Raw genomic sequence first — 25,000 nt, 5'->3', positions numbered from 1 at the left:
ACCGTGGTGTCAGAATACGTGAGTGGTTCGAAATCAACCAGCGATTCGTGAATGTTTGCCTTCCACCATACAGCCCTTTCCTCAACCTAGTAGAAGAGTTTTTCTCTGCATGGCGATGGAAGGTCTATGACTGTAACCCATACACAAGGGTTAATCTTGTCTAGGAAGGGACAACTTTGCATGTGATGTGGACGAAGTCCTCTGGCCGGACCCAGCACGAAGACGGGATGCTGAGGCAGAATGAGTCTCTCGTCGACTTTGATTTTGCAACTGCACAATGTTTTGTGTAATACGCTTTTCATTTAGAGTTGTCTTTGTTCTTTGGGCTAACCTTATTTTTATGCTGAAAATACATAAATTCAGTACTGTATTACTCGCAGTATTTACAGTATGCAATATATTTATGTACTGAGTTGTGAATTATTTACTTTTATTGATGGCAAAATTATTTTCTAAATGCAATAAACATTGTTTTCTCTGTAACTACACGTCCTGGACGCTGTCTTCTCAATTTTTTGATGACTGCTGATGAGTGTTTATATATTGACCGGCTGGGTTTATGTTTTGAAAGCATTGTTTGATTTTGAGCACAGAGCAAATGGTTTTGAGGCAAGTGTCTGATTTTGGCAGAAGAGTCCGGGGTTTTGTGAATGTAGTTTAAAGACTGGGTTTTGTGTTTAAAGCTTTGAGAATATGGGTGAAGGTTTCAAGAAATGTGTTTTAGCAATTGTGAAATACTGTAATATCTTTAGTTTACTTAATACTGTAAATACAGTAAATACTGTAAGTACTGTAAGTGTTTTTGCTGTGTTTTGTGTTGTTTCTGGGGTATTTTTCATTGTGTTTTTGTGGTGCGTGTATGGTGTTTTTGCTGTATTTTGTGGTGTTTCTGTGGTGTTTATGGTGTTTTTGTGGTGTGTATGGTGTATTTGCTGTGTTTTGTGGTATTTATGGTGTTTTTGTGGTGTATATGGTGTTTTTGCTGTGTTTTGTGGTGTTTCTGTGGTATTTATGGTGTTTTTGTGGTGTGTGTATGGTGTTTTTGCTGTGTTTTGTGGTGTCTCTGTGGTATTTATTGTGTTTCTGTGGTGCGTATGGTGTTTTTACTGTTTCTGTGGTAATTATTGTGTTTTTGTGGTGTGTATGGTGTTTTTGCTGTGTTTTGTGGTGTCTCTATGGTATTTATTGTGTTTCTGTGGTGCGTATGGTGTTTTTACTGTTTCTGTGGTAATTATTGTGTTTTTGTGGTGTGTGTATGGTGTTTTTGCTGTGTTTTGTGGTGTCTCTATGGTATTTATTGTGTTTCTGTGGTGCGTATGGTGTTTTTACTGTTTCTGTGGTAATTATTGTGTTTTTGTGGTGTGTATGGTGTTTTTGCTGTGTTTTGTGGTGTCTCTATGGTATTTATTGTGTTTCTGTGGTGCGTATGGTGTTTTTACTGTTTCTGTGGTAATTATTGTGTTTTTGTGGTGTGTGTATGGTGTTTTTGCTGTGTTTTGTGGTGCCTCTATGGTATTTATTGTGTTTCTGTGGTGCGTATGGTGTTTTTACTGTTTTTTTGCTGTTTCTGTGGTAATTATTGAGTTTTTGTGGTATATATGGTGTTTTTGCTGTGTTTTGTGGTGTTTCTGTGGTATTTATTGTGATTATGTGGTGTGTATATGGTGTTTTTGCTGTGTTTTGTGGTGTCTCTATGGTATTTATTGTGATTATGTGGTGCGTATGGTGTTTTTACTGTTTCTGTGGTAATTATTGTGTTTTTGTGGTGTGTATGGTGTTTTTGCTGTGTTTTGTGGTGTCTCTATGGTATTTATTGTGTTTCTGTGGTGCGTATGGTGTTTTTACTGTTTCTGTGGTAATTATTGTGTTTTTGTGGTGTGTGTATGGTGTTTTTGCTGTGTTTTGTGGTGCCTCTATGGTATTTATTGTGTTTCTGTGGTGCGTATGGTGTTTTTACTGTTTTTTTGCTGATTCTGTGGTAATTATAGAGTATTTGTGGTATAAAAGGTGTTTTTGCTGTCTTTTGTGGTGTTTCTGTGGTATTTATTGTGATTATGTGGTGTGTATATGGTGTTTTTGCTGTGTTTTGTGGTGTCTCTATGGTATTTATTGTGATTATGTGGTGCGTATGGTGTTTTTACTGTTTCTGTGGTAATTATTGTGTTTTTGTGGTGTGTATGGTGTTTTTGCTGTGTTTTGTGGTGTCTCTATGGTATTTATTGTGTTTCTGTGGTGCGTATGGTGTTTTTACTGTTTCTGTGGTAATTATTGTGTTTTTGTGGTGTGTGTATGGTGTTTTTGCTGTGTTTTGTGGTGCCTCTATGGTATTTATTGTGTTTCTGTGGTGCGTATGGTGTTTTTACTGTTTTTTTGCTGTTTCTGTGGTAATTATTGAGTTTTTGTGGTATATATGGTGTTTTTGCTGTGTTTTGTGGTGTTTCTGTGGTATTTATTGTGATTATGTGGTGTGTATATGGTGTTTTTGCTGTGTTTTGTGGTGTCTCTATGGTATTTATTGTGATTATGTGGTGCGTATGGTGTTTTTACTGTTTCTGTGGTAATTATTGTGTTTTTGTGGTGTGTATGGTGTTTTTGCTGTGTTTTGTGGTGTTTCTGTGGTAATTATTGTGTTTTTGTGGTGTGTATGGTGTTTTTGCTGTGTTTTGTGGTGTTTCTGTGGTAATTATTGTGTTTTTGTGGTGTGTATAATGTTTTCCTGTGTTTTGTGGTGTTTCTGTGGTACTTATGTGTTTTTGTGGTGTGTATTTTTTTTTTGCTGTGTTTTTTTTGCTGTTTTTGTGGTATTTATGGTGTTTTGTGGCATTTATGGTGTTTTTGTGGTGTGTATGGTGTTTCTGGTGTGTTTTGTGCCTTTTCGATGGTATATATGGTGTTTTTGTGGTGTTTTGCTGTGTTTTGTGGTGTTTGTAGTGTTTTTGTGATGCTTGACAAATGGAATGCTTATTTGTTTTTAAATCTATTCACACTAGGACACCATCTTGATCATTTAACTGATATAAATATAATTCCGTGTTTTATTCAACTGACAAATATCCTTAAAGAATGAAATAATGTCACATCTATCATTAATATTCATTACTTTATAGACACCACTTGATGGCGCTGTGTACATTGCTTTTATGATCATTGGTCATGGTTTAATGGCATCTTCCGAATTGTGCTTCTCTTCCTTTCTCTATGGCAATTCACAGGTGAAATAGTTGTTGTTTTTTCTTCAGGGGAAAAACCGCACTAACCCTGCTTCATGTGTGAAATGTTTCTCTACCTGGGATTAAAAGCAGGATTTAGTACAACATTAATCCATTAAGCACAGTGTGAAAAGCCCAAAGAACTTTGTAACTGATTATATGTTATTGTTTATTCCTGTAGAATCTGTTTCCATTTACAGCATTTTGGCACATGCCCTTAACCACAGTGACTTACATTTATCTCATTTATACAACTGAGCAACGGAGGGTAAAGGGCCTTGCTCAGGGGCCCAGGAGTGGACCTGCCATTCAAACTCACAATCTTCCCATTGGTAGTCCTTCATCTGGACCTCAGTGGAACAGCTTTGCTTCATGATCATGGTATTATGTGATTAAATCTTACTGTTGACAGTTATGGACTTTTCTTGTCTATTTTTTTATCTCATTGGATTTTTCCTAAAGAATTTTAAGAAGAAAATGGAAATCTTGCTCAGAGTGAAATGATAATGAAGACGACGGAGGAAATGAAGGAGGTCACGGCCGACTCCTCTACCGCTGTGGATTTATGGCCAGTAATAAAACTAGTGCAGTATTTCACACACTCGCCCGTGCATCTGAAAGGATTAAAAGCTCTGTCCGTCTTCTAGCCTGCTAGCTTGTGTATATTTAGCGATTCCATGTCAACTATTCTGGGATACACACAGTGTCACTGTGAATGCGGTGTCGAGGTGATTAACACACACATGGGTGGTTAGTGGATTTGTTTTGTGTTCTACACGATATGTTAGTAGGAAATTTGGGTGTTTTAGATAAATGTTGTTAAAACACTGCAAAGGTCATGTCACACTACATTCCCCTGATTAACACTATTTATGTTAATGAGACATCGGACTTAGAGTTTTAATGGGTTTAGTGATCATGTGAAGTTTTTGCAAGACTGCAAAGATGCAGCAGGTGTTAAAACTCTTCCTTTAACTACGCATCAGTCCCAGTTCTTTAGTTCCTAATAGTTAATATAGGTTCCTGAGAAAGGTCCTAAAAAGGTTCCTTGAAGAGTTGAAGCATGCACCATGACATCCATGTAAATAAGAATGTTGTCTAAACACTACGTGACCGACACTTCCAGAGAATCTCAGAAGACGTACATGTATTATGGAACACAGTAATTGGCTTATCTGCTGATGATGTCATTATCATCGTCTTATCGTCCTTCATCCAAACGCACAGGGCTGCATAAATGTGTGTGGTTTGGTTTCTACACCGGAAAGATATATGTGTGTGTGTGTGTGTGTGTGTGTGTGTGTGTGTGTGTGTGTGTGTGTGTGTGTGTGTGTGTGTGTGTGTGTGTGTGTTTTCAGGCAAAAATTAAAGAGGTGGCTTAGGCACTGCTTGATGATTGGCTGAACAAAGTCAGGGTCAGAGGATTAAGGGATTTTCACCTCAGAGCCGGAGAGAGATAGAGAGAGAGAGAGTACAATGTGCAAGTGAGAGACAAGAGGAGGAGTGTAAGAAAGAGGGACGTATGAGATATTTAGATGCTAAGACTGAATGATAAGAGTGGAACAGACAGACAGAAAACAGAAAATACTGCATAAGACACAGACAGACAGACAGACAGACAGACAGACAGACAGACAGACAGACAGACAGACAGACAGACAGACAGACAGACAGACAGAGGAAGACAGATTTGAGCTCTAACTTATAATCCAGTTCTTTCAAGACGTGCAGGTAAATGCTAGCAAAAAAAAAGGTTGAAGAAAAGCGTCGTGTATGTGTGTGAAATCTTGCATCCCAGCCAACATCATGCTGGATGAGGTAGAGATCGACCCCGTAACCCTGAATCTCATCATCCTCGTCACCAGCTACATGATCCTACTCCTCGTCTTCCTCATCTCCTGCATGATGTACGACTGCCAAGGCAGAGACCCGAGCAAAGAGTACGCTCCCGATCCTATACCGGGCACCAACCACAAGCCCATCCGCATCATCGTCATGCGGAGCTCACCTGCCTGCTGGGACAACACCAGAGCAGCTGCAGAGCAAAGAGAGAAGAAGACCACAGTGGTGTAGAGGACTTACTTTCAGAATGAACTTATATGTATGTATCCACCGGCAGAAAAAGGAGACATTTTGGAGACTCGTGAACTATAATGGCGGGTTTTCTGCTGCACTGCGTTGTTTTGATGTCACAAGGAAATTTTGCAAGGCTTCCTGTTTGCTTTGGGTGACACTGTTTTATGAGATGAGTATTTTCACTATGTACTACATAACTAGACAGCGATGAACAAAGCTGCTAGCACAACCCCATACTATTAGGTCCCAGGTGTTAGACTTAGGTGATCATGTACCACCAAAGGCATCTAGCTGGAGAATGTTGTACTTGGCTGGTGACAGATGGTGAGTAACTAATTTCAGGTAACGTTCACCAGAGGATCCTATAATATGAACAAAAATGAGTAGGTTATCGATGGTGGGCCACAATCAGACAAGTGATACTGATTCTGCCTTCCGACTAGGCAAAAAATGTCTGGTCCACTTCCTCCTTCAAATATTCAGATTCCTATTGCGAATGTCTTTAACCAATGTGCACCTCAAATCTAAATCTAAAACATTAGCACGACGAATCATAATGCTAACATTTTGCTAGCTAGTGTGTACAGAGTTAAGTCAGACGTGGCTCCATTTCACAGGATTCTGTGTAGTTTTATACTAACCTCGTGTCTGACTTTACATTACGTCACAAGACCAGACGTGACCCCGAAACGGCAGCAACATACGATCAAAACCTGGTGAAGAAACTCCCGTTTGTGCAACTGGATGGCGTTTGTTCTACTTTATCGTTCGATACACTTTCACAACCTCCTCATGTTTTTTTTATGTATAAATATCGCAGCTTGACTGATAAACTGTCCAGCAGCAGCAGCAGCAGTCACGGATAAAGGACCTTTGCTTCCAGGCTAAAGTGGATGTGAACTCTGGACTCTGTTGGCCATGTGTCATCCAGTGCATTCTGGGTGATCTGTACAGTATGTGCTACAGAACAATATGTGGGTGCTACTCTTTGTGTTGCATTGTAGGATTTCAACAGTGGCTCTGGAGGTTTCCCCACCGTCTCACTCATCATTTTACTCCCAAGCTGATTTTTACGCATGTATAACTATGAGACTGTGTCGAGAGGACTGATAGCAGACACTGAACACACAAACACTCAACTGAAGAGGAGGATTTTTTGGAAGGTTGTGACTGGATCTGCAGATGGCCTCGCTGAAAAGGTCAGTGCTCCTATTTTTTTGTTTAACTTCCAAGATTTTGTACTGTTGGGAAGTTGTATTCACAAATAAAAGTCTCACACACACACACACACACACACACACACACACACACACACAAAAGGAACCATGTTATCACACACACACATTGAGTGGCTTAGTGGTTAGTACGTTAGTATGAGGCTCATTTGTGGGATTTGCATGATCTCCATGTGCTTCCATGGATTTCTCCGGGTTCCTTCTCCAGTATAAAGACGTGTGTTATAGTTTGATTGTCCGGCAGTGTGTGATCGTGTCCTATTATGTGTTTGGTTGGCACTCTGACCAGGATTTCCCCTGCCTTGTGCCCAGAGATAAATGGTACAGAAAATGTGCATGGATAGATTATTATGATATACACAACTCCACTTCAGACATGAAGCCACACCCACAACCTGAGACTGATGTGTTTATGACCATATAGGCTTGAGACTCCAGTTAGAAAACTAAAGAATAAACTTTATACACCAAAGTTGTCCAGGGTTAGTGGTTATATTTGGGGTAAGAGAGACTGGGTGTCCATCAGCGATATCAGACCTCGTCATCCATTTGCGTTCGTTTCCTCTCAGCTGGTGACTGACGTAAGGGTTTAGCTGGAGCATAGACTACCCTGGTACTCTTTGACCTCTCAGGTGTCTCATGTGAATATTACAAAGTGATAAGGCATCTTCACTAATCCTCATCCTGAGATAACTTATCATTCGCAGTAGTGACGTTTCCAGGAAACCACCAAAGAGACTGAAGCTTGATACTTCAGCATCTTACGAGACGATACTGAGCTTAATCGGCTGTGACTTATATGTACAGTACAATTAGATTACTGTCCCTACAGACGAAGGGAGAGACAGAAGGAGAAAATGCCCAAGTGAGAAATCTGTGAGCGACAACCATCATTAAAACAAAAGTCAGATGAATTACTACATCGATTCCCAGAGTATTGAGTGCAAACTGAATCTCATGTTCTTTTAATTCTACTCATCTTTTTCTTTGTTTTTTTTTCTTTTGTTTTTATTTTATTCTTCAACTTAAAATATAGGAGCACGGTGGCTTAGTGGTTATCATGTTCGCCTCACACCTCCAGGGTTGGGGGTTCGATTCCCACCTCCTCCTTGTGTGTGTGGAGTTTGCATGTTCTCCCCGTGCCTCGGGGGTTTCCTCGGGGTACTCCGGTTTCCTCCCCCGTTCCAAAGACATGCATGGTAGGTTGATTGGCATCTCTGGAAAATTGTCCGTAGTGTGTGTGTGTGTGTGTGAATGAGAGTGTGTGTGTGAGTGTGTGTGTGAATGAGAGTGTGTGTGTGCCCTGTGATGGGTTGGCACTCCGTCCAGGGTGTATCCTGCTTCGATGCCCGATGACACCTGAGATAGACACAGGCTCCCCGTGACCCGAGTAGCGGTAGAAAATGAATGAATGAATTAACTTAAAATATATCTTGTGAAAACCAGGTGAAATAAACATATCTTGCATTTAATGAACTCAGACCCGTCTTCTCACACCAGTGTAACCTTTACTTTATTTACAGAATGATTGAGAAAGTCTAGACAGAGCACACAGTATATCCTAGTCTCAGAATTTAGAGCTGAGAAGTTGTTCTTTGAGTAGCTAACGGCTAACGGCTAACGGTCAGATCTCTGGGTCCCAAGAAAAAGGCAAACATCCGTCTCGTATCATATCTCAAGCTCGTAAGGTAACATGCTCGTTATCTACATCAGCTGATGTTATTGTGTTAATCAAACATGTATCAAAGGTTAAGTGACAGTAAACGTACGGTCAATATTTAGCACCCTGTGTTGATAAGAGCTCTATGGCGTGGAAGTGTAGTGTTACACACACACACACACACACACACACACATACACACATACACACACACACACACACACTCAGACGTGTCGGTACAGTAAGTCACTATGTAAATACTTCGTCTGACTAAAACGGTGATGTAGCAGCAGTCAAGTCTTATCTAAACATATCATAGACTCGGTGATGGTGGAATGGAGATACTGTCAAATCTCATACCTCAGTGTTGGTGAAGTGAATTATTATGATTTAGATAGTTAGAACTTACTCAGGGCTCTCAAGTTCTGAAGAGAGGCAAGCATGACATCTACAAAGCCCCCCCCCCTTTTTTTTAAATAAATGAAAAATTAATTAATTAATCAATTAATTTTAAAAATGGGGGGAGTAAGGATCACTGACCGCAATTTAACCAAATACAAAGAATGTGTTTTGTTTCCATTTATTAATTAATTGTGTGTGTGTGTGTGTGTGTGTGTGTGTGTGTGTGTGTGTGTGTGTGTGTGTGTGTGTGTGACAGAGAGAGAGAGAGAGAGAGAGAGAGAGAGAGAGATTGTGTGTGTGTGTGTGTGTGTGTGTGTGTGTGTGTGTGTGTGTGTGTGTGTGTGTGTGTGTGTGAGAGAGAGAGAGAGAGAGAGAGAGAGAGAGAGAGAGAGATTGTGTGTGTGTGTGTGTGTGTGTGTGTGTGTGTGTGTGTGTGTGTGTGTGTGTGTGTGTGTGTGTGTGTGAGAGAGAGAGAGAGAGAGAGAGAGAGAGAGAGAGAGAGAGAGAGAGAGAGAGAGAGAGAGAGATTATGACTTTGTAATGTTGCTCCCATATAAAACAGTTCAGCACAAGCCTAGACATGTTTAGGGACATGATTGAGGACAATGTCCTGTCCAGAGACGAGCTGTTTCGTGTTGAGGTTTTGTTCAAACCGACACCTAAAAAACCCTCGCTAATGTTTATTTATTGGTTGTTGCGTTAAATCTTACCCAGATACAATAGTGCTATTTTTTTGATTGGCTGATAAGCGTCAGGCTCGACTAAGAACTGACACGCGCTTGACTCCTGCCCGTTTCCATAGAGACGGCGGTGCGGACTGATACGTTTTGAGCGCTGCGGCTTATTAAATATATGATAAATAGTCAAAATAGTCTCTGCGTGAGAAATACGATGTGTGACGTGAGAGCGTGAGAAAATGCGTGACTGTCACTCTCAGTGCGTGACACGTGACAGACATGCACACTGTATACCGTCAGTGACAGCGGAAAAGTGACCAAATGCTCTGGAATATCAACATCTCCCTCAGATTTATCAAGTCTAAACTTAGACTGTGATTAGATAAAACATCTAAACATTAAGAGCTAAGAAGGGTTCAGTGTGTGTGTGTGTGTGTGTGTGTGTGTGTGTGTGTGTGTGTGTGTGTGTGTGTGTGTGTGTGTGTGTGTGTGTGTGTGTGTGTGTGTGTGTGAACTGAACTGAGAATAACAGGCATCATCAGTGTTCACATACCCCATAACATTAGCAGTGTAACTGTATCAGATGATCACAACACACCCTCACACCAATCTCAGCGTGACACAAACACTTGTTTTTCATATTAGCTCTGAGCAGGGAGTTTCCTAGTCGCTCACACAGCATGTAGTCTCTCCTGAATTATTACCTGTCACTGGAGAGTTAATCACAGGGCAGGAACGACTGATGGTCCCTCAGGGTGTGTGTGTGTGTGTGTGTGTGTGTGTGTGTGTGTGTGTGTGTGTGTGTGTGTGTTTTCCACCTGTGATTAATGCTTTAGCACATTCCTCAGTCATGAAAACACACACACACACACACACACACACACACACACACACACACACACACACACACACACACACACACACACACACACACACACACACACAACGATTTCTTACTCTTACCTGCTCTGCATCAGCTCTTGGTTTCACCAAAACATGTCTCCTGACCAGCTCCAGTTACAAAAACAGATTAGTCGTGATGCGGTAGCTACTTTTTGTTCGATTATATACACGTAATTAGCTCCGTACTTAACGATGCTGTCTACAGTTTGCAGTTTATAAACACAGTTTAGAAGAAACTACAGATGAGTGTGTATGAGTGCTGTGATGAAGTGGAGTCACTGTAAACACCAGGAAGTTATTGACCTATAACATATCCTGAAGTCTTTTATACTTAACAGCAAACGTTATTAAAATCTCATCCTTTCTTTTTTTTATCCATTTATAATCGGATTCCTGTTCTCACTTATACAGTAGGAACAGCCGTTCTCTCGCCAGACTCGCTTTTCTCTCTGTGTCCACGTAAACAAGACAAAAAGCACGGCTTATGCAATGCGCTGTTGTCATAACACTGATCTGATCTGTAATGTCATCGGCTTGTATGTGCAGGTTAAGAAGACGGATACACGTGTGTCGAGGACCAGACCAACGTGTAATATTAACCCCGTGGGAATCGAGACTAACGACATGTTGTACAACATGGTTTCAGTGCAGTTGTGTTTCAGTAGTTATGATAAGATCCGTAAGTGTAATAAGTGTATTGATCACTGACCTCGCAGCAGGAGTTCATTCAGGGACACATACAGAGTGCACTGAAACTAATCCCGGGTCTGAGACATGGTTCTCATACAGTACATCTCCAGCGCAAAGTGTTCTCATAAGATTATTCAGTTCAATTAAGTTTGATATGTAAAGCACATTAAACACTGGAGAGGAATATGTAGGGAATATACAGGAATATATAAACGCTGGAAGTTCATTCATTCATTCATTCGTTCACTTTCATGCACACAGAAGATCATCCCAAAAAGTCATGGCTCATTGGGAATGTTTGAACCTAACCAGGAGAACGCACTCTGATGATCCGGTGGCTTTCACGAAGTCCAGATAGGACCTTCAGAAGACCATTCACGAAAGCCAAGATGAGTCTTACTACCAAAGCTCTGACATCTGGCACATGTGGACTGAGACGATTCTTCAAGCAGGTCATCTCCAGGACCTGATGGCATTCTCAGCTGTGTCCTAGCATCACATGCTGACCAGCTAGCAGAGATATTAAAAGATGTATTCTACACATCGCATGGTCTGTCTGTCATCCCCAACCTTTTCCTGGTCCCCAAGAACCCTACAAACCATCTCCTACAACCCTACAAACCTCTGGTACCAACTTCCATTATTATGAAGTGCTTTGAGTCAAATCCTTCATTGTTCCTCCCTGAACTTCCACAGTAGACTCCCTGAAATCTGAAGTACACTGATGAGACTATCACTTACTGCACACATCCCTTAGCCATGTGGAAGGGAAGAGACGCTATGTGAGAACATTGCTCATTGGCTATAGCCCAGTATTTAATGCCATGATCATCTCACTAAATTTGTCACCAAGTTACAGGCCGTGAGTCTTTCTGCCCCGTGTGCCAGCCTCATACCTCCTCTCTTGCCCTTAGAACAGCAGCGCCTCAGGTCTGAGTGATGTTTACACAGCACAGTACGCCTCAATTATCATCCTTAAATCTGCCAACAACACCGACATTGTAGGCCTTGTCTCAGATACTGCTGGATGCTTGGTACTCAGACAACAACATCTCCATGAAGGTCAGCAAAACAAAAGAGATGATTGTGGACTACAGGAAGGGACACGAGGATTCGCGTCGAACGAAACAGAGGCTGAAAGTGTTTACGGATTTAAATTTATGTCTATCTGCAATTCTAATGACCTCAAATGATGCATTCGCTCTCACACAGTGGTGTGTGCATCTGGCAGCATCTGTACATCCTGTGGAAGACAAGAGAGTTTGGCATAGTGCTGGATTTCCTCATGAGCTTTTACCGCTGCGTCACTGACAGCACGGTAAGTTCAAAACAGATGTTCCACAGGTGACCACAAGGACGTATAGAGAGTACTGAGGTCACCTGAGCTCATCATCCAGACATTTACGTGGAACTGTAGCTGAGAAGATTCTGAGAGTCTTCATACAGAGACGTGTCATACAGAACTTCTCATCACACCTGTTATTGTTCTTCATATAAGCAATGAGAGGGACGTTTCCTAACAGGTGCAGTACCATCGCTCCTGACCTTCTCTTCTATGTGCTGCTAAACAAATGACAAAACACGTATACCATAAAAACCGAAAGGTTAGAGAAAGAATTAGAAGGTTAGAACCAGAATAGAATGGAAACCATAACACAGGCTCCTAAAGGATTCGAGTGTTATCTGCTTAAGAGAGTGGGGGAGCTTTTGTCCTGTGTTGTGGTTATGTCAGAATTAACCCCGGCGCATCACGTGTCCATGTCACACGTCCCAGTGGTCACTCACACCTGGTGTATGTTAAATAGCACCTCATATGAGTCTCTGTTTCGACATCTTATGGTCAAACTTCCTGTCATAACTGAAGGCGAAGACGGAGATAATTAGCTCGGTAAAAACCTACAGGATATGAATAAGACTGTAACAAGCACGATAACAGACGATCTTTACACCGACGCGAGGTTACATTGTTTTACGGAGCATGATATTTCATTACATCCTTCATCTTTGACACACAAAGACAAGGGAGTAAAAATAGAATAGAATAGAACGGGGGCATAGAAGCCTTTATTATCACCACATATACATTACAGCACAGTGGAATTCTTTTCTTCACATACCCCAACTGAGGAGGTTGGGATCAGAGTGCAGGGGCAGCTATGATAAAGTGCCCCTGGAGCAGGGAGGGTTGAGGGCCTTGCTCAAGGGCCCAGCAGTGGCAGCTTGGCTGAGCTTGGACTTGAACCCCGATCCTCCGATCAACAACCCAGAGCCTTAACCAGTTGAGCCACCACTGCCCAAAAAGTTTAGTATTTTTGGCACTGATCGGACCTCATCTTATAAATTCCTTTCCTCAGAACTGCTGCCAGAGTGAAGTTCAGAGATTCCAGGTGTGATGGATGAGAGAGCAGGTGAAAGGAAACACACTTCATACTCAGGACTATAGATCTGCTCCCTGCTTTAGAAAGAAAAGAGAATGGCTTCTAGTGCTTCTGTACTGGTTTGTACTGGTATTTCTTCCCTTCTCCTGACTTCTAGTACATTACACAGCAGTGTGTGAGTACAGTGAATAAAGCCTTTTTTTTGTTAAAGCTTTTGATCTTATTGTACTCCATGAAGGTCTTTCAACAGAAAGGTCACTATATAGAGTCGGTAACAATGAGTGAGTCTCCATTTCGGTTCAGTTCAGTTCAGTTCAATGTACAAGACTAAAGACACCCAGTGAATAAAATGTCTTTATGATTACAGCAGCAGCTCAATGCTACAAATCTACAGTATCCCAGGACATATATTTCCCAGGAAATATAAATCTCTAAGGTCCCATGTCCCCGTAGATGTAGTCAGTTAGAGAATCCCAGACCAAAACAAGGCTATGGATTTGCAATGCTTATGATATTTCTGAGCAAATTCTTTCCCAGACTGATCTATTCAGATCTATTCATGTATCTTTTATAGCCTTTTTGTCCTGGGGTATATTCGGTCACACCTGGTCACACCTGAGACATTTGGTTCTCACCTGATTTAAACAGGCCACTGATTCACAGCTTCTCAGGAGTGTTAACTTATAACCGGTCTTTCTGCAAACTCTGTGAAACTTCACACAATGCAAAATAAGGCCCAGATCCTATTGTAAATTTCCATCTGGAATAACCGCGTTAAAGGTAAAGTCCACACTTAGCAACCTGAATAGCAATATTTAGAAATAGCATCTGTTTTACTCCAAGCTGCTAGCGGTGCAGTGGGATTTATTCATCTGTCGTGTGCATTGCGTCAAACAGATCAACAAACAGACTTAAATCTAAAACAATGACTGTATGGTTTAAGGAGGAAAATTACACATCGATCGTCACAGTTGGTGGCCGGTTTGTCACTAATAAAAGACGAATTTGGTGTCATAGCGACTCCGTAAATCGAATGTGCCGAGGTGGAAAACGACGCCAAACTTTGGATCAGATCGACTTCGGATTTCTTTTTGATGCGAAGATGAACACCTGAAAACGGTGTGTTTATTTCCGGTGTAACTTCACAAACAATAACACTGTACATCCGAACAAGCGCTAACTTCTCACAGGAATATAAACACGACCGACAAACAGCAGATTAGCCGTGTCATAAACATTCCCATGTAAATCTATATACTGTATAACACACACCTGAGGAGCGTTTTTACTAGTTTAAAGCAAAATGTTTACAGCTTAACAGTTTACTGCTGTATCTTAAGACATTTTATTCCAAGACAATGTGTCTGTTTGGAGTTTGGTTTCTATAAATAAACAATAAACAGGTGAAAGTTTAATGGATTTCTAAAAGCATTCACTAAGTTCTTAATAGACGTCCAGGGCTCTCGAGTATCATGCATCGAGTGTGACAGTTTACACCCGGTTTTATGACATTTTATAAAATAATGAATTTATCAGAAATCCTGTGTAATTAAATCTCAGAACAAAATAAGGCTACTAACCAACAGCACTACATTTTATAATTTAATATGTTTTGTTTAATTCAAATATTAAGTTTTATGTCATAAATTTACTTTTTCGGGGGGGGGGGGGCACAATGGAAGTCACGTGGTCCAAGTATTTCCCATAACAGTTTCCACAGAGAAACATCATGTGTCCTGTTTCTTTGTTATTACAGTAAACAAAGCTGCTGCTTGTAAACTGACTAAACAGGTCCAGGTACAGAAGCCGGAGCCATGTTCCCCGCCTACACGAGCCTCATGTCCATGCAGTGACGCTAGGGGTCAGAGACGGCGCTGATTGGTCGGTTACAGCGCCGTTCGATGTTCAGGCTGATCATTTATTGGTTGTTTTTCCTGTCACTCAGCGATCCAACAACGTGCTCTGTGCAGGATACCAAACAACCACGTGTTGTAAAGCGAAGTGCACTCGGTTTGGGTTGTTTTCTAGGCGTTAAAGTGCCCCTAGGTAGTGAGAGCGCGTTGATTGACAACACAGCCTGAGGTAATTCACTTTCTCTGTGCTTTAACGCTGTGATCCGTGGGGTTTCGGCACCACTTTTGTATGAACGGTCATGGCGTAAATGAACGTTTTTAATTCAAGTCTTTATATATATATTTTTTACACTGTAGTTCCATTAGCTATGTTAGTGAGGACGCGTTTAAAAACGGCGTGTCTTTGGAGAGATTGAGACGGATTTATTTGTGATTTCCTGTGCAGTTTCCTGTGTGGACATCTTTAATAAGTGCTGTGAGATGAAGAGAGTCAACAGCTTCCAAAGGTGAGTGGTTTACAGGACGTGAAGGAGCACAGCCTGGATGGATGCGGCAGCGCTTTATTTATTTATCTTGTGTCTGAGGCTCTGAACATCACCATTAAAACTCACAACACAACCATGACACACACTATATACACCATTAAAGTATAAATATTACACTTTATACTGCTGTCTGTCTGTCTGTCTGTCTATAGACCTATTACATTACTTATAACGTTACACACACACACACACACACACACACACACACACACACACACATATATATATATATATTAATTGTATTTATTCTAATGAAGTTCAGTTGGTGATATCTGATTATATGTTGGATCTGAAGGTGCTGTTTGATGGGAGTGTACACCGTGTCCCTGTGCGTGTTAGTCGGCTCACGGAATCAGCCCCGTCCTCATTTCTATTCTCTCCTGAATCTCACAGCTGCAGTAAAGTCTTCTGGTGTACATTAGAGATGGTCCACATCAGGCACACACAGATCTTCTGCTCCTTTTCCTCCATTCATGGTGTAATGCTGCTGGAGTCTGTGTTCGGTTCAGGTCCTGATGCCTGATTGTAGTGGATATTAAAATGTTATTAATTAGTTACTGCTCGTTAGTGTGAGTAATGTCGGAGTGAGATGTGCCTAAAGGATCGTGATGTATAATGATGTTGATACAACTGTTTGTGTGTGTGTGTGTGTGTGTGTGTGTGTGTGTGTGTGTGTGTGTGTGTGTTTTACAGATTCATGAACAGAAGAGCTGCTGCTAACTGCCGTTACCAACCCACAAGCTACGAGCATGCAGCAAACTGCTACACACACGCGGTAAGACACACACACACACACACACACACACAGATTTTCAACATCGCATATCAGCACATTGTTTTGCAGATTATTATAATCAGCAGCAGATACAGGCTTTTTTTCTCTGTAAGTCCTGATTGTCTGCTGTCCCTCAGCACTGCTTACTATTTATGCTGAAATGTTTGGCCAAATCTTGGTTATTTCCTGGAATAAATGTGTGTTTGTGTGTGTTTGTGTGTGTGTGTGTGTGTGTGTGTGTGTGTGTGTGTTTAGCTGGTGATTGTGCCTGCTTTCGTGGGCATGACCCTGCTGCACCGTCTCTCAGATGATCGGTGGGAGAGGATCACAGCCTTGGTGTACGGCCTTGGCCTCTGTGCGCTCTTCCTCATCTCCACCATCTTCCACATCATCACCTGGAAGAAGAGCCACATGAGGTCAGAGGAATGGAGGGATGAACGGAGAGAGGGAGGGGAGACTATGGAGAAGCATGGAAGGAGCAAGCTCAGTTAGTTGTTGAAATGAAGGGGTGGATATAGAGACATGAAGATGGAGGAATGAACATGTGAACATAGTGTGATGAGGTCAGATTGATACGATGGAAGGGAGGAATGCAGGATGATGGATGAACGATAAATAAAAAAACAAAAGGAAGCGCGAGTAGATTGATTAAGAGAATGAATTGTTTAGTGTTTGTAAATAATGAAGTCAGGTGTGTAATTGTGTGTGTGTGTGTGTGTGTGTGTGTGTGTGTGTGTGTGTGTGTGTGTGTGTGTGTGTGCTGCAGGGCGGTGGAGCACTGCTTCCACATGTGTGATCGAGTGGTCATCTATTTCTTCATCGCTGCCTCATACACACCCTGGTAAGAGACGTGTACTATGGGATTCATATAAAATGGTGTGTGTGTGTGTGTGTGTGAGAGAGAGAGGGTATGTTGGGGTTCTAAGTGTGTGTGTGTGTGTGTGTGTGTGTGTGTGTGTGTGTGTGTGTGTGTGTGTGTGTGTGTGTGTATGTGTAGGTTAAACCTGAGGGAACTAGGTCCTCTGGCGTCTCACATGCGCTGGTTTGTGTGGCTAATGGCGGCTGCTGGAACCATCTATGTGTTCAACTACCACGAGAGGTGCGACCTTTGACCTTTCACTTCCTGTACAGTGGAGTGATTGTGTATCATTCTGATGGTGTATGTGTATGTTGTAGGTATAAACTGGTGGAGCTGGCCTTCTATCTGACCATGGGCTTCTCACCTGCCCTGGTGGTGACCTCGATGGTAAGACTTCACTTCCTCCACACAGTACATCACCTTCTCCAAGTGCACTAGCAAAAGTGTACAGGAGATGCAGTGCACTTACTGTCACACGGACAGATAGATCACTAGATGGACAGACGGATAACTAGACAGACAGATAGTTCACTAGACGGACAGACGGATCACTAGACAGACAGATAGATCACTAGACAGACAGACGGATCACTAGACAGACAGATAGTTCACTAGACGGACAGACGGATCACTAGACAGACAGACGGATCACTAGACAGACAGATAGATCACTAGACAGACAGACGGATCACTAGACAGACAGATAGATCACTAGACAGACAGATAGTTCACTAGACGGACAGACGGATCACTAGACAGACAGATAGATCACTAGACAGACAGACGGATCACTAGACAGACAGATAGATCACTAGACAGACAGATAGATCACTAGACAGACAGACGGATCACTAGACAGACAGATAGTTCACTAGACGGACAGACGGATCACTAGACGGACAGACGGATCACTAGACGGACAGATAGTTCACTAGACGGACAGACGGATCACTAGACGGACAGACGGATCACAAGAAGGACAGACTCAGTGGTAACAGCTCTGGGCTACTGACCCGGATGTTGGGCTTTAAGCCCCAAAGCACTACCAAGCTGCCACTGTTGGGCCCTTGAGCCAGGCCCTTACCCCTCTCTGCTCCTGTATGTATCATTACGGTCCCTGATGTCTTCACACGCTGGGATTCTGTGAATCATTTCACTCTGTTATAAAGTAGATGTGATGGATAAAGGCTTCGGTTTGAGGATGTCTCCATGGTTACCACATGCCATATGAAACACACCCCTAAATGGTTATGGTGATGATGTAACTCTAGTATGCTATGACTGTGTGATCTGAGAAAATAACTGATCTGCTAGATGGCCAGATTGCTAAGTGCTCGAGAAAAGTCTCTCAGTATTACTGAAGTCATGCAGCGTGAGGCGCCACCTGTTGGCCGGGTGTTATTACTGAACCATTAACACTGAACACACACACCGTTTATCTCTCCACAGACGAACACAGACGGTCTGTATGAGCTGGCGTTTGGTGGGATGATCTACTGCATGGGCGTGGTCTTCTTTAAATCGGACGGCGTCATCCCGTTTGCTCACGCCATCTGGCACGTGTTCGTCACGCTGGCCGCCGCCGTGCACTACTACGCTATCTGGAAATACCTCTACCGCAGCTCAACTGCTGATGAGGTCAGGCACGTGGCTGACCTCTGACCTGTCTCCTACACACATACGCAGACATGCACCGAAGGTCATCTCACCTGCAAGATCTCGAGATCTTCGTCGTAACCATTTCCACCAAGAGGTGCTCATCATCTACTCGAGTTTACCGACACGACCTCCGATTGTTTACTAGCCGCCTGGAGAACAGAGTGTGTTTGTGTTGTGTGGAATAAGTTTCATTTCTTTTCCTTTTTCACCAGTATTTTTTTTTGCACAGATATTAAACAGAACAGCGGTTTGACTCGGACCGTCCATTTTACCAGAAATAAGGAAAGGACAGTTTGTCCTCAGATGTAGTCGATCGGCTAAGACACGAGTCGTACTGAAGATACTAGACACGTCGAGGTCCTCGGACTGCTGCGTCTGTTAAAGCTTGATGGAGGTGACGTCGGTATGCAGTCAAACCCACGAGGCTAAACTGGTTGCTATGACGGTGGCTTCCTCTCAGCCGGGGTTCGACCCGCCTTCGTTTCTGGTTGATTTCCTCCTTTAGATCGCACTTCTGTGTTGTCTGTCATACGAATGTGTTTTTGTCTTCAGAGCAACTCTGCACACGCACATTCCACTTTTCACCAGATGTTTACCTTTCGCTCGCGTCGAGACTCTCACGTCGCAGAGCCCATGCCTTATTCTTCTTCTCATCTCCCAGACGTTCTCGTCTGACTCTGAGTGAGTTCGTCCCCACTGTGGAGATCACGTCTTTCTTCCCAGCTCATTTCTTTGCTCTTCGTTAGTTCTGTGGTTTTATGAACCGAGAGGCGTTTTATCATCAGCGGATAAACCGGCGGTTGTGCTAACGTGCATCGTCACGTCCTAATCGGTCGTCGGCTGCGTCTCAAATCACACACTTATGCGCTATTCTACTGCACTGTGTAGTGTGCTTTTCAGACCCTCGGGGCTACTAGTCGCTGAGGCTGAGTGAGAAACATTTCAAGACACCCGATGACACTCGGGTAGACAAACTTTTAGCTAACTCTGTGTGATCTATTGGACAGTATTTATAAGGTTCGTACCCCAGACCCCATACCCCTAGAATAGAGAGTGCACATTGTGTAGTAGGTGATTTGGGACGCAGCTCTAGCGTGTAGCGGCTTCTTAAGGTTACAGACCGCTAAACGAGACCAAACTGTTCATCAGGCAGCTTTTCTGATCGTCGGACGTGGCCTCAGTCCTGAATGTAGGATTTAATGTAACTAACGTGCATCGCTGCCTTGCTTGTAGTTTAGCGATCTCGCTTCAGCTAACTGCTTTTCACTTTTAACTTCAGAATCTTACGCAGCTACGTGAACAGCGAACAGACCGCTAGCTGCACCGGTGACCTTCACCACGTCATCAACAATCCCAAACACACCCGAGTTAACGAGAGAGCAAGTCATCTCAGTAGCGCCTGGTCCGTCTGACCCCCCCACCCCCCCCCACCCCCACTTTCTCTCTCAGCTCGTGACTTGTGTGCTGGTTCTGTCTGTAACAGCAGGCGTAAATATCGTCAGCAGTATTTAAGAGACATTCATGGTTTCCTGAAACGGAAGCGTGAAAGAACTTTTGTTGTTTTGTTTTTTTTAGATGAAAAACCACTTTGTGTTGATATTCCATTAAACTTCTTTTTTTTTTCTTCTTCTCCATTGTCCATATTTCCATCGCTAGTTCAGGGATCGAAGCCTAGCATGTAGCGTGTAACTCGAACCACCGGGTTTTCACACCGACCTCATTTACGTTCACTTACTTAGTGTTAGAAGTGACATGTAGCTAATTCTGTTACTCATCATACAGGCCACGCCCATGCCACGCCCACACCACGCCCTCCCACAGCTGCGCTGGGCGAGACGTGGTGACCGCGGCGTCTCGTATCGTTCACTAAAGCTCGACGAAATAAAACGATTCCCTTTATTGAAATGAATCATGCAAGATGGAGAATTCTGAGATACGCTGCTTTTGTTGTTTGTTGTGTTTGTGTTTGTGTCAGTATTTTTATTCCAAAACTCTGGATGATGATGATGATGATGATGATGATGTGATTATTTTCTGTGTACATTTTCTTTTCCTCTTTAATGTCACTGTGGTGAACCAACATGAGCTCAAAGATGTGCTTTTGATAAACTCTTCATCCTCTGACCAGCTCCAGCAGGACGACTTTTATAATATTTGTACTGTATATTTTCATCCTGGCACATATTTCTACACAGAGAGAGAGAGAGAGAGAGAGAGAGAGAGAAAGAGAGAGAGAGAGAGAGAAAGAGAGTCTGGTTCTCCTCCTGATCTACTCAGTGTCCGGTGCTGTACATGTCGACTCTGTGTCTGATTCTTAATAAATCACAACTGCTTTAAATGCTGCTCCTGGTCTTGTGTGTGTGTGTGTGTGTGTGTGTGTGTGTGTGTGTGTGTGTGTGTGAGATATCGTGTGTGTTTGTGTGAGAGAGAAACATTGTGTGTGTGTCTGAGAGAGAGATACTGTGTGTGTGTGTGTTTGTGTGTGTGTGTGTGTGTGTGTGTGTGTGTGTGAAAGAGAGAGACATTGTGTGTGTGTGTGTGAGAGAGAGACAGAGAGATATTGTGTGTGTGTGTGAGAGAGAGAGAGAGAGAGAGACTGTGTGTGTGAGAGAGAGAGAGAGAGAGAGAGACTGTGTGTGAGAGAGAGAGAGACAGACTGTGTGTGTGTGTGTGAGAGAGAGAGAGAGAGAGAGAGACAGACTGTGTGTGTGTGTGTGTGAGAGAGAGAGAGAGAGAGAGAGAGAGAGAGACAGAGAGATATTGTGTGTGTGTGTTGAAGCAGACCTGTGATGGAACACAAGTTCATGTAAAGTGTGTGTGAGGTACATTTCTGTGTGCTGCCATGTTTGATGTCCTTGTATTTGTGTGTGTGTGTGTGTGTGTGTGTGTGTGTGTGTGTGTGTGTGTGTGTGTGTGTGTGTGTGTGTGTGTGTGTGTGTAAGAGAGAGAGCCTGGTGGTCCTGGTGTGGAATGTAGACAAGCCTCACAGTGATCTCATGAATCTCCACCAGACAGACCTGATGACCGCTTCAGCCGCTTTAACGTCCGACAAATTAAAAGTCATTTGCTCCGGAAATCAAACACGGTGGCACAAACTCCACACACTCCACACACTCCACACACTCCACACACTCCACACACTCAAACACACTCCACACACTCCACACACTCCACACACTCCACAAACTCCACACACTCCACAAACTCCACACACTCCACAAACTCCACACACTCCACACACTCAAACACACTCCACACACTCCACACACTCCACAAACTCCACACACTCCACGAACTCCACACACTCCACGAACTCCACACACTCCACAAACTCCACACACTCCACAAACTCCACACACTCCACAAACTCCACACACTCCACACTCTCCACACACTCCACAAATTCCACACACTCCACAAACTCCACACACTTCACAAATTCCACACACTCAAACACACTCCACAAACTCAAACACACTCCACAAACTCCACACACTCCACAAACACCACACACTCCACACACTCCACAAACTCCACACACTCCACAAACTCCACACACTCCACACACTCAAACACACTCCACAAACTCCACACACTCCACAAACTCCACACACTCCACAAACTCCACACACTCCACAAATTCCACACACTCCACACACTTCACAAACTCCACACACTCAAACACACTCCACAAACTCCACACACTCCACAAACTCCACACACTCCACAAACACCACACACTCCACACACTCAAACACACTCCACACACTCCACAAACTCCACACACTCACACTCCACAAACTCCACACACTCCACAAACTCCACACACTCCACAAACACCACACACTCCACAAACTCCACACACTCCACAAACTCCACACACTCCACAAACTCCACACACTCAAACACACTCCACAAACTCCACACACTCCACAAACTCCACACACTCCACAAACTCCACACACTCCACAAACTCCACACCCTCCACACACTCCACACACTCCACAAACTCCACACCCTCCACACACTCGAACACACAAAATAAAGACGATTCCTAATAATAAATCAGTTCTTTTATTTATAATCACATTTCTTTTCACACTTTACAATTATACAAAAAAAAAAAAGGCAAAATCCGACTTTGCGTTTTGACGAGTTTTAATATCGTCCCCTGATTCGCTCACAAAACGCAACGCTAGCTTACCTCTGAGGAACATAGAAGATATAGAGCTTTATTTCTATATATTTGTGTAAATAGATTATGTTTTATGTCGAGGTTTACGTACGACTCTGAGCCTGTTGTGCCTTTTACTCGGGAATAAGAAAAATACTGTACAAAAAGACGTAAAACGTAGAACTCTAGAATATTCTGTATAAACATTAACATCTCTGTTTTAACCAATATAGCTCTGTTATTAGTGTGTGTGTGTGTGTGTGTGTGTGTGTGTGTGTGTGTGTGTGTGTGTGTCCCACACGTTTTGGTCTGTAGTAAACAAACTGATTGCGTTAGCCATGCTAATCACAGACAACGTCATCTAGCGATCTCTAATGAAAAAGAAAACGAAAAAAGAGAAAAACTCGGCATACATTCAGCACAGCCATCTGAGAGACGAGAGAGAACCGAGGTAAAGCTACGAGAGAAGACGTCACACATCTGTACAGGAAACAGAAAAAAACTCGACAGGAAACAGGAAAGAAAAGGGGTGCAGAGGAGGGAAGAAAGAAAACAAACACGTTCTCCAGACCGTACGTCGCTCCGACTTTAGTCTTAGCATCAGCATTAGCATTTATCTCACTCCTGCTCTGTTAGCATGCAGTTAGCTTACAATTTACAGCAGGATTGTTTGGCTAGCGGCGTCCTCCTTCCTCACGCTAGTTAGCCAGCTAGTTTATTTTATATGGAAAAGGAACACGACCTTCAAATGATCAGAAACACCTTTCGGTCGAGTTTTATTTCTCCTTCGTCGTGTTGCGACGACGCAGGACGATCTAGCGTCACGCGCTCGCTGATGCGTCCCATCCTGTTAGACCGGAGGTATAAAATATAACACGGTTTTACAGTCTGGAGAACGGCGTAACTTCACCTTCATGCATCTAAAGAAAAGCAGATGAAGATCATTACACGGAGAAGAAGATTAATATAATAACATCAAACATTAATAAGTGCAAAGTAAAAAAGAAAAAACAACCAGTCCATAAATAGATCAGATTCCTGGTACAGAAGGTAGACTCGCACCCAGAGATCGGATTGTGAAAGACGCTTTAGTGCAGCTTGTGAGAGAGAGAGAGAGAGAGAGACAGAGAGAGAGAGAGAGAGAGAGAGAGAGAGAGAGAGAGAGAGATGAGGAGGATGACAGGTGTGCTAGCATGAGTTCACATGTGCATTTGTTAGCCGTGTGCTCTGAGGGGAAACTTCTATGTAAACATGCTGCTTTTATTTTGCAACATTAAAGCTAACGTAAAGCTAAAGCTAAAGCTAGCTAGCTGACCTGCTCTGGAAACACTGTCTCTTTTAAACTTTTAAAATATCTTTCAAAATATTTTTATCTAAAATAAGTGTTTCCTAAAGCTAGCAGAAGCACAAAAAAATAAACACCACAGGAAATAAACTCTAAGGGTTTTTTTTATTGAATGTGGAGTTAAAGAACAGCTTAGTATTTACCAGCTAAACTGACTAGCATGCTGAAAACAGTATTTTGCTATGAAAATAGGAATCACTAGCTAGCTAGCTAACAGCGCTATATCCTGCTAGCATCGGAGCAGCTTGTAGCATCATTCTGATGTTCAGATGTGTGGGGTTTTTTTTTTTTTTGCTGTAAGGGTTTGAATCTCTATGCCATTAAACAATAAACAATAAGCTAGCCTGGCTAATGGTTAGCTAAGCTATTACTAATAAATAGTGCAACAAACAACCTGAAAATAAGCGCCGTAGCAACCGAACACAGACAGGAAGTGGAATTACCTGGCTAATTTTTATTCGGCGATTAAAAACCGTAACTTTGTTGATTGTCGTCATAATCGCATCTCACAAACTTCCACAGGAAATCTGCTTTGTTGCTAGTTAGTATGAACGCACGGT

The 25,000-nt window shown here is 42.7% G+C and overlaps 2 protein-coding genes and 1 long non-coding RNA gene across 6 annotated transcripts in view; 1 reads left to right on the top strand and 2 right to left on the bottom strand.

The window, feature by feature from the left end:
* Positions 1-4,486: 4,486 nt before the first annotated feature.
* On the bottom strand, positions 4,487-6,122 carry LOC125145210. Its single transcript, XR_007143537.1, has 2 exons — positions 5,927-6,122; positions 4,487-5,244 (listed from the first exon to the last, which is right to left on the bottom strand). It is a non-coding gene; the product is annotated as an uncharacterized LOC125145210 (long non-coding RNA).
* Positions 6,123-6,300: 178 nt separating this feature from the next.
* mmd (monocyte to macrophage differentiation-associated) lies at positions 6,301-21,264 on the top strand. 4 transcript variants are annotated; one of them, XM_027158864.2, is made up of 8 exons: positions 15,241-15,312; positions 15,529-15,589; positions 16,322-16,403; positions 16,659-16,819; positions 17,170-17,244; positions 17,401-17,502; positions 17,580-17,649; positions 18,712-21,264. In XM_027158864.2, the coding sequence occupies exons 2-8, from the start codon at positions 15,564-15,566 to the stop codon at positions 18,922-18,924; spliced, it is 729 nt and encodes a 242-aa protein (XP_027014665.1). In that variant the 5' UTR covers positions 15,241-15,312; positions 15,529-15,563; the 3' UTR covers positions 18,925-21,264. The 4 variants fall into 4 exon arrangements, with proteins under 4 accessions (XP_027014666.1, XP_027014665.1, XP_027014667.1 ...); XM_027158866.2 differs by lacking the exon at positions 15,241-15,312 and adding an exon at positions 15,924-16,137 and having other exon boundaries at positions 15,323-15,589; XM_027158865.2 differs by lacking the exons at positions 15,241-15,312; positions 15,529-15,589 and adding an exon at positions 6,301-6,484.
* Positions 21,265-22,976: 1,712 nt separating this feature from the next.
* Positions 22,977-25,000, bottom strand: part of LOC113650492 (hepatic leukemia factor-like) — a 10,785-nt gene continuing 8,761 nt past the window's right edge. Inside the window, exon 4 of the mRNA XM_027158884.2 lies at positions 22,977-25,000. This exon is cut by the window's right edge and continues 784 nt beyond it. The gene's annotated coding sequence lies outside the window, so the exon portion shown is untranslated.

The sequence above is a fragment of the Tachysurus fulvidraco genome, chromosome 7 (genome assembly GCF_022655615.1).
Source record: "Tachysurus fulvidraco isolate hzauxx_2018 chromosome 7, HZAU_PFXX_2.0, whole genome shotgun sequence".
Classification (NCBI taxonomy): domain Eukaryota; kingdom Metazoa; phylum Chordata; class Actinopteri; order Siluriformes; family Bagridae; genus Tachysurus; species Tachysurus fulvidraco.
This window is presented reverse-complemented; position numbering and strand designations above follow the sequence as displayed.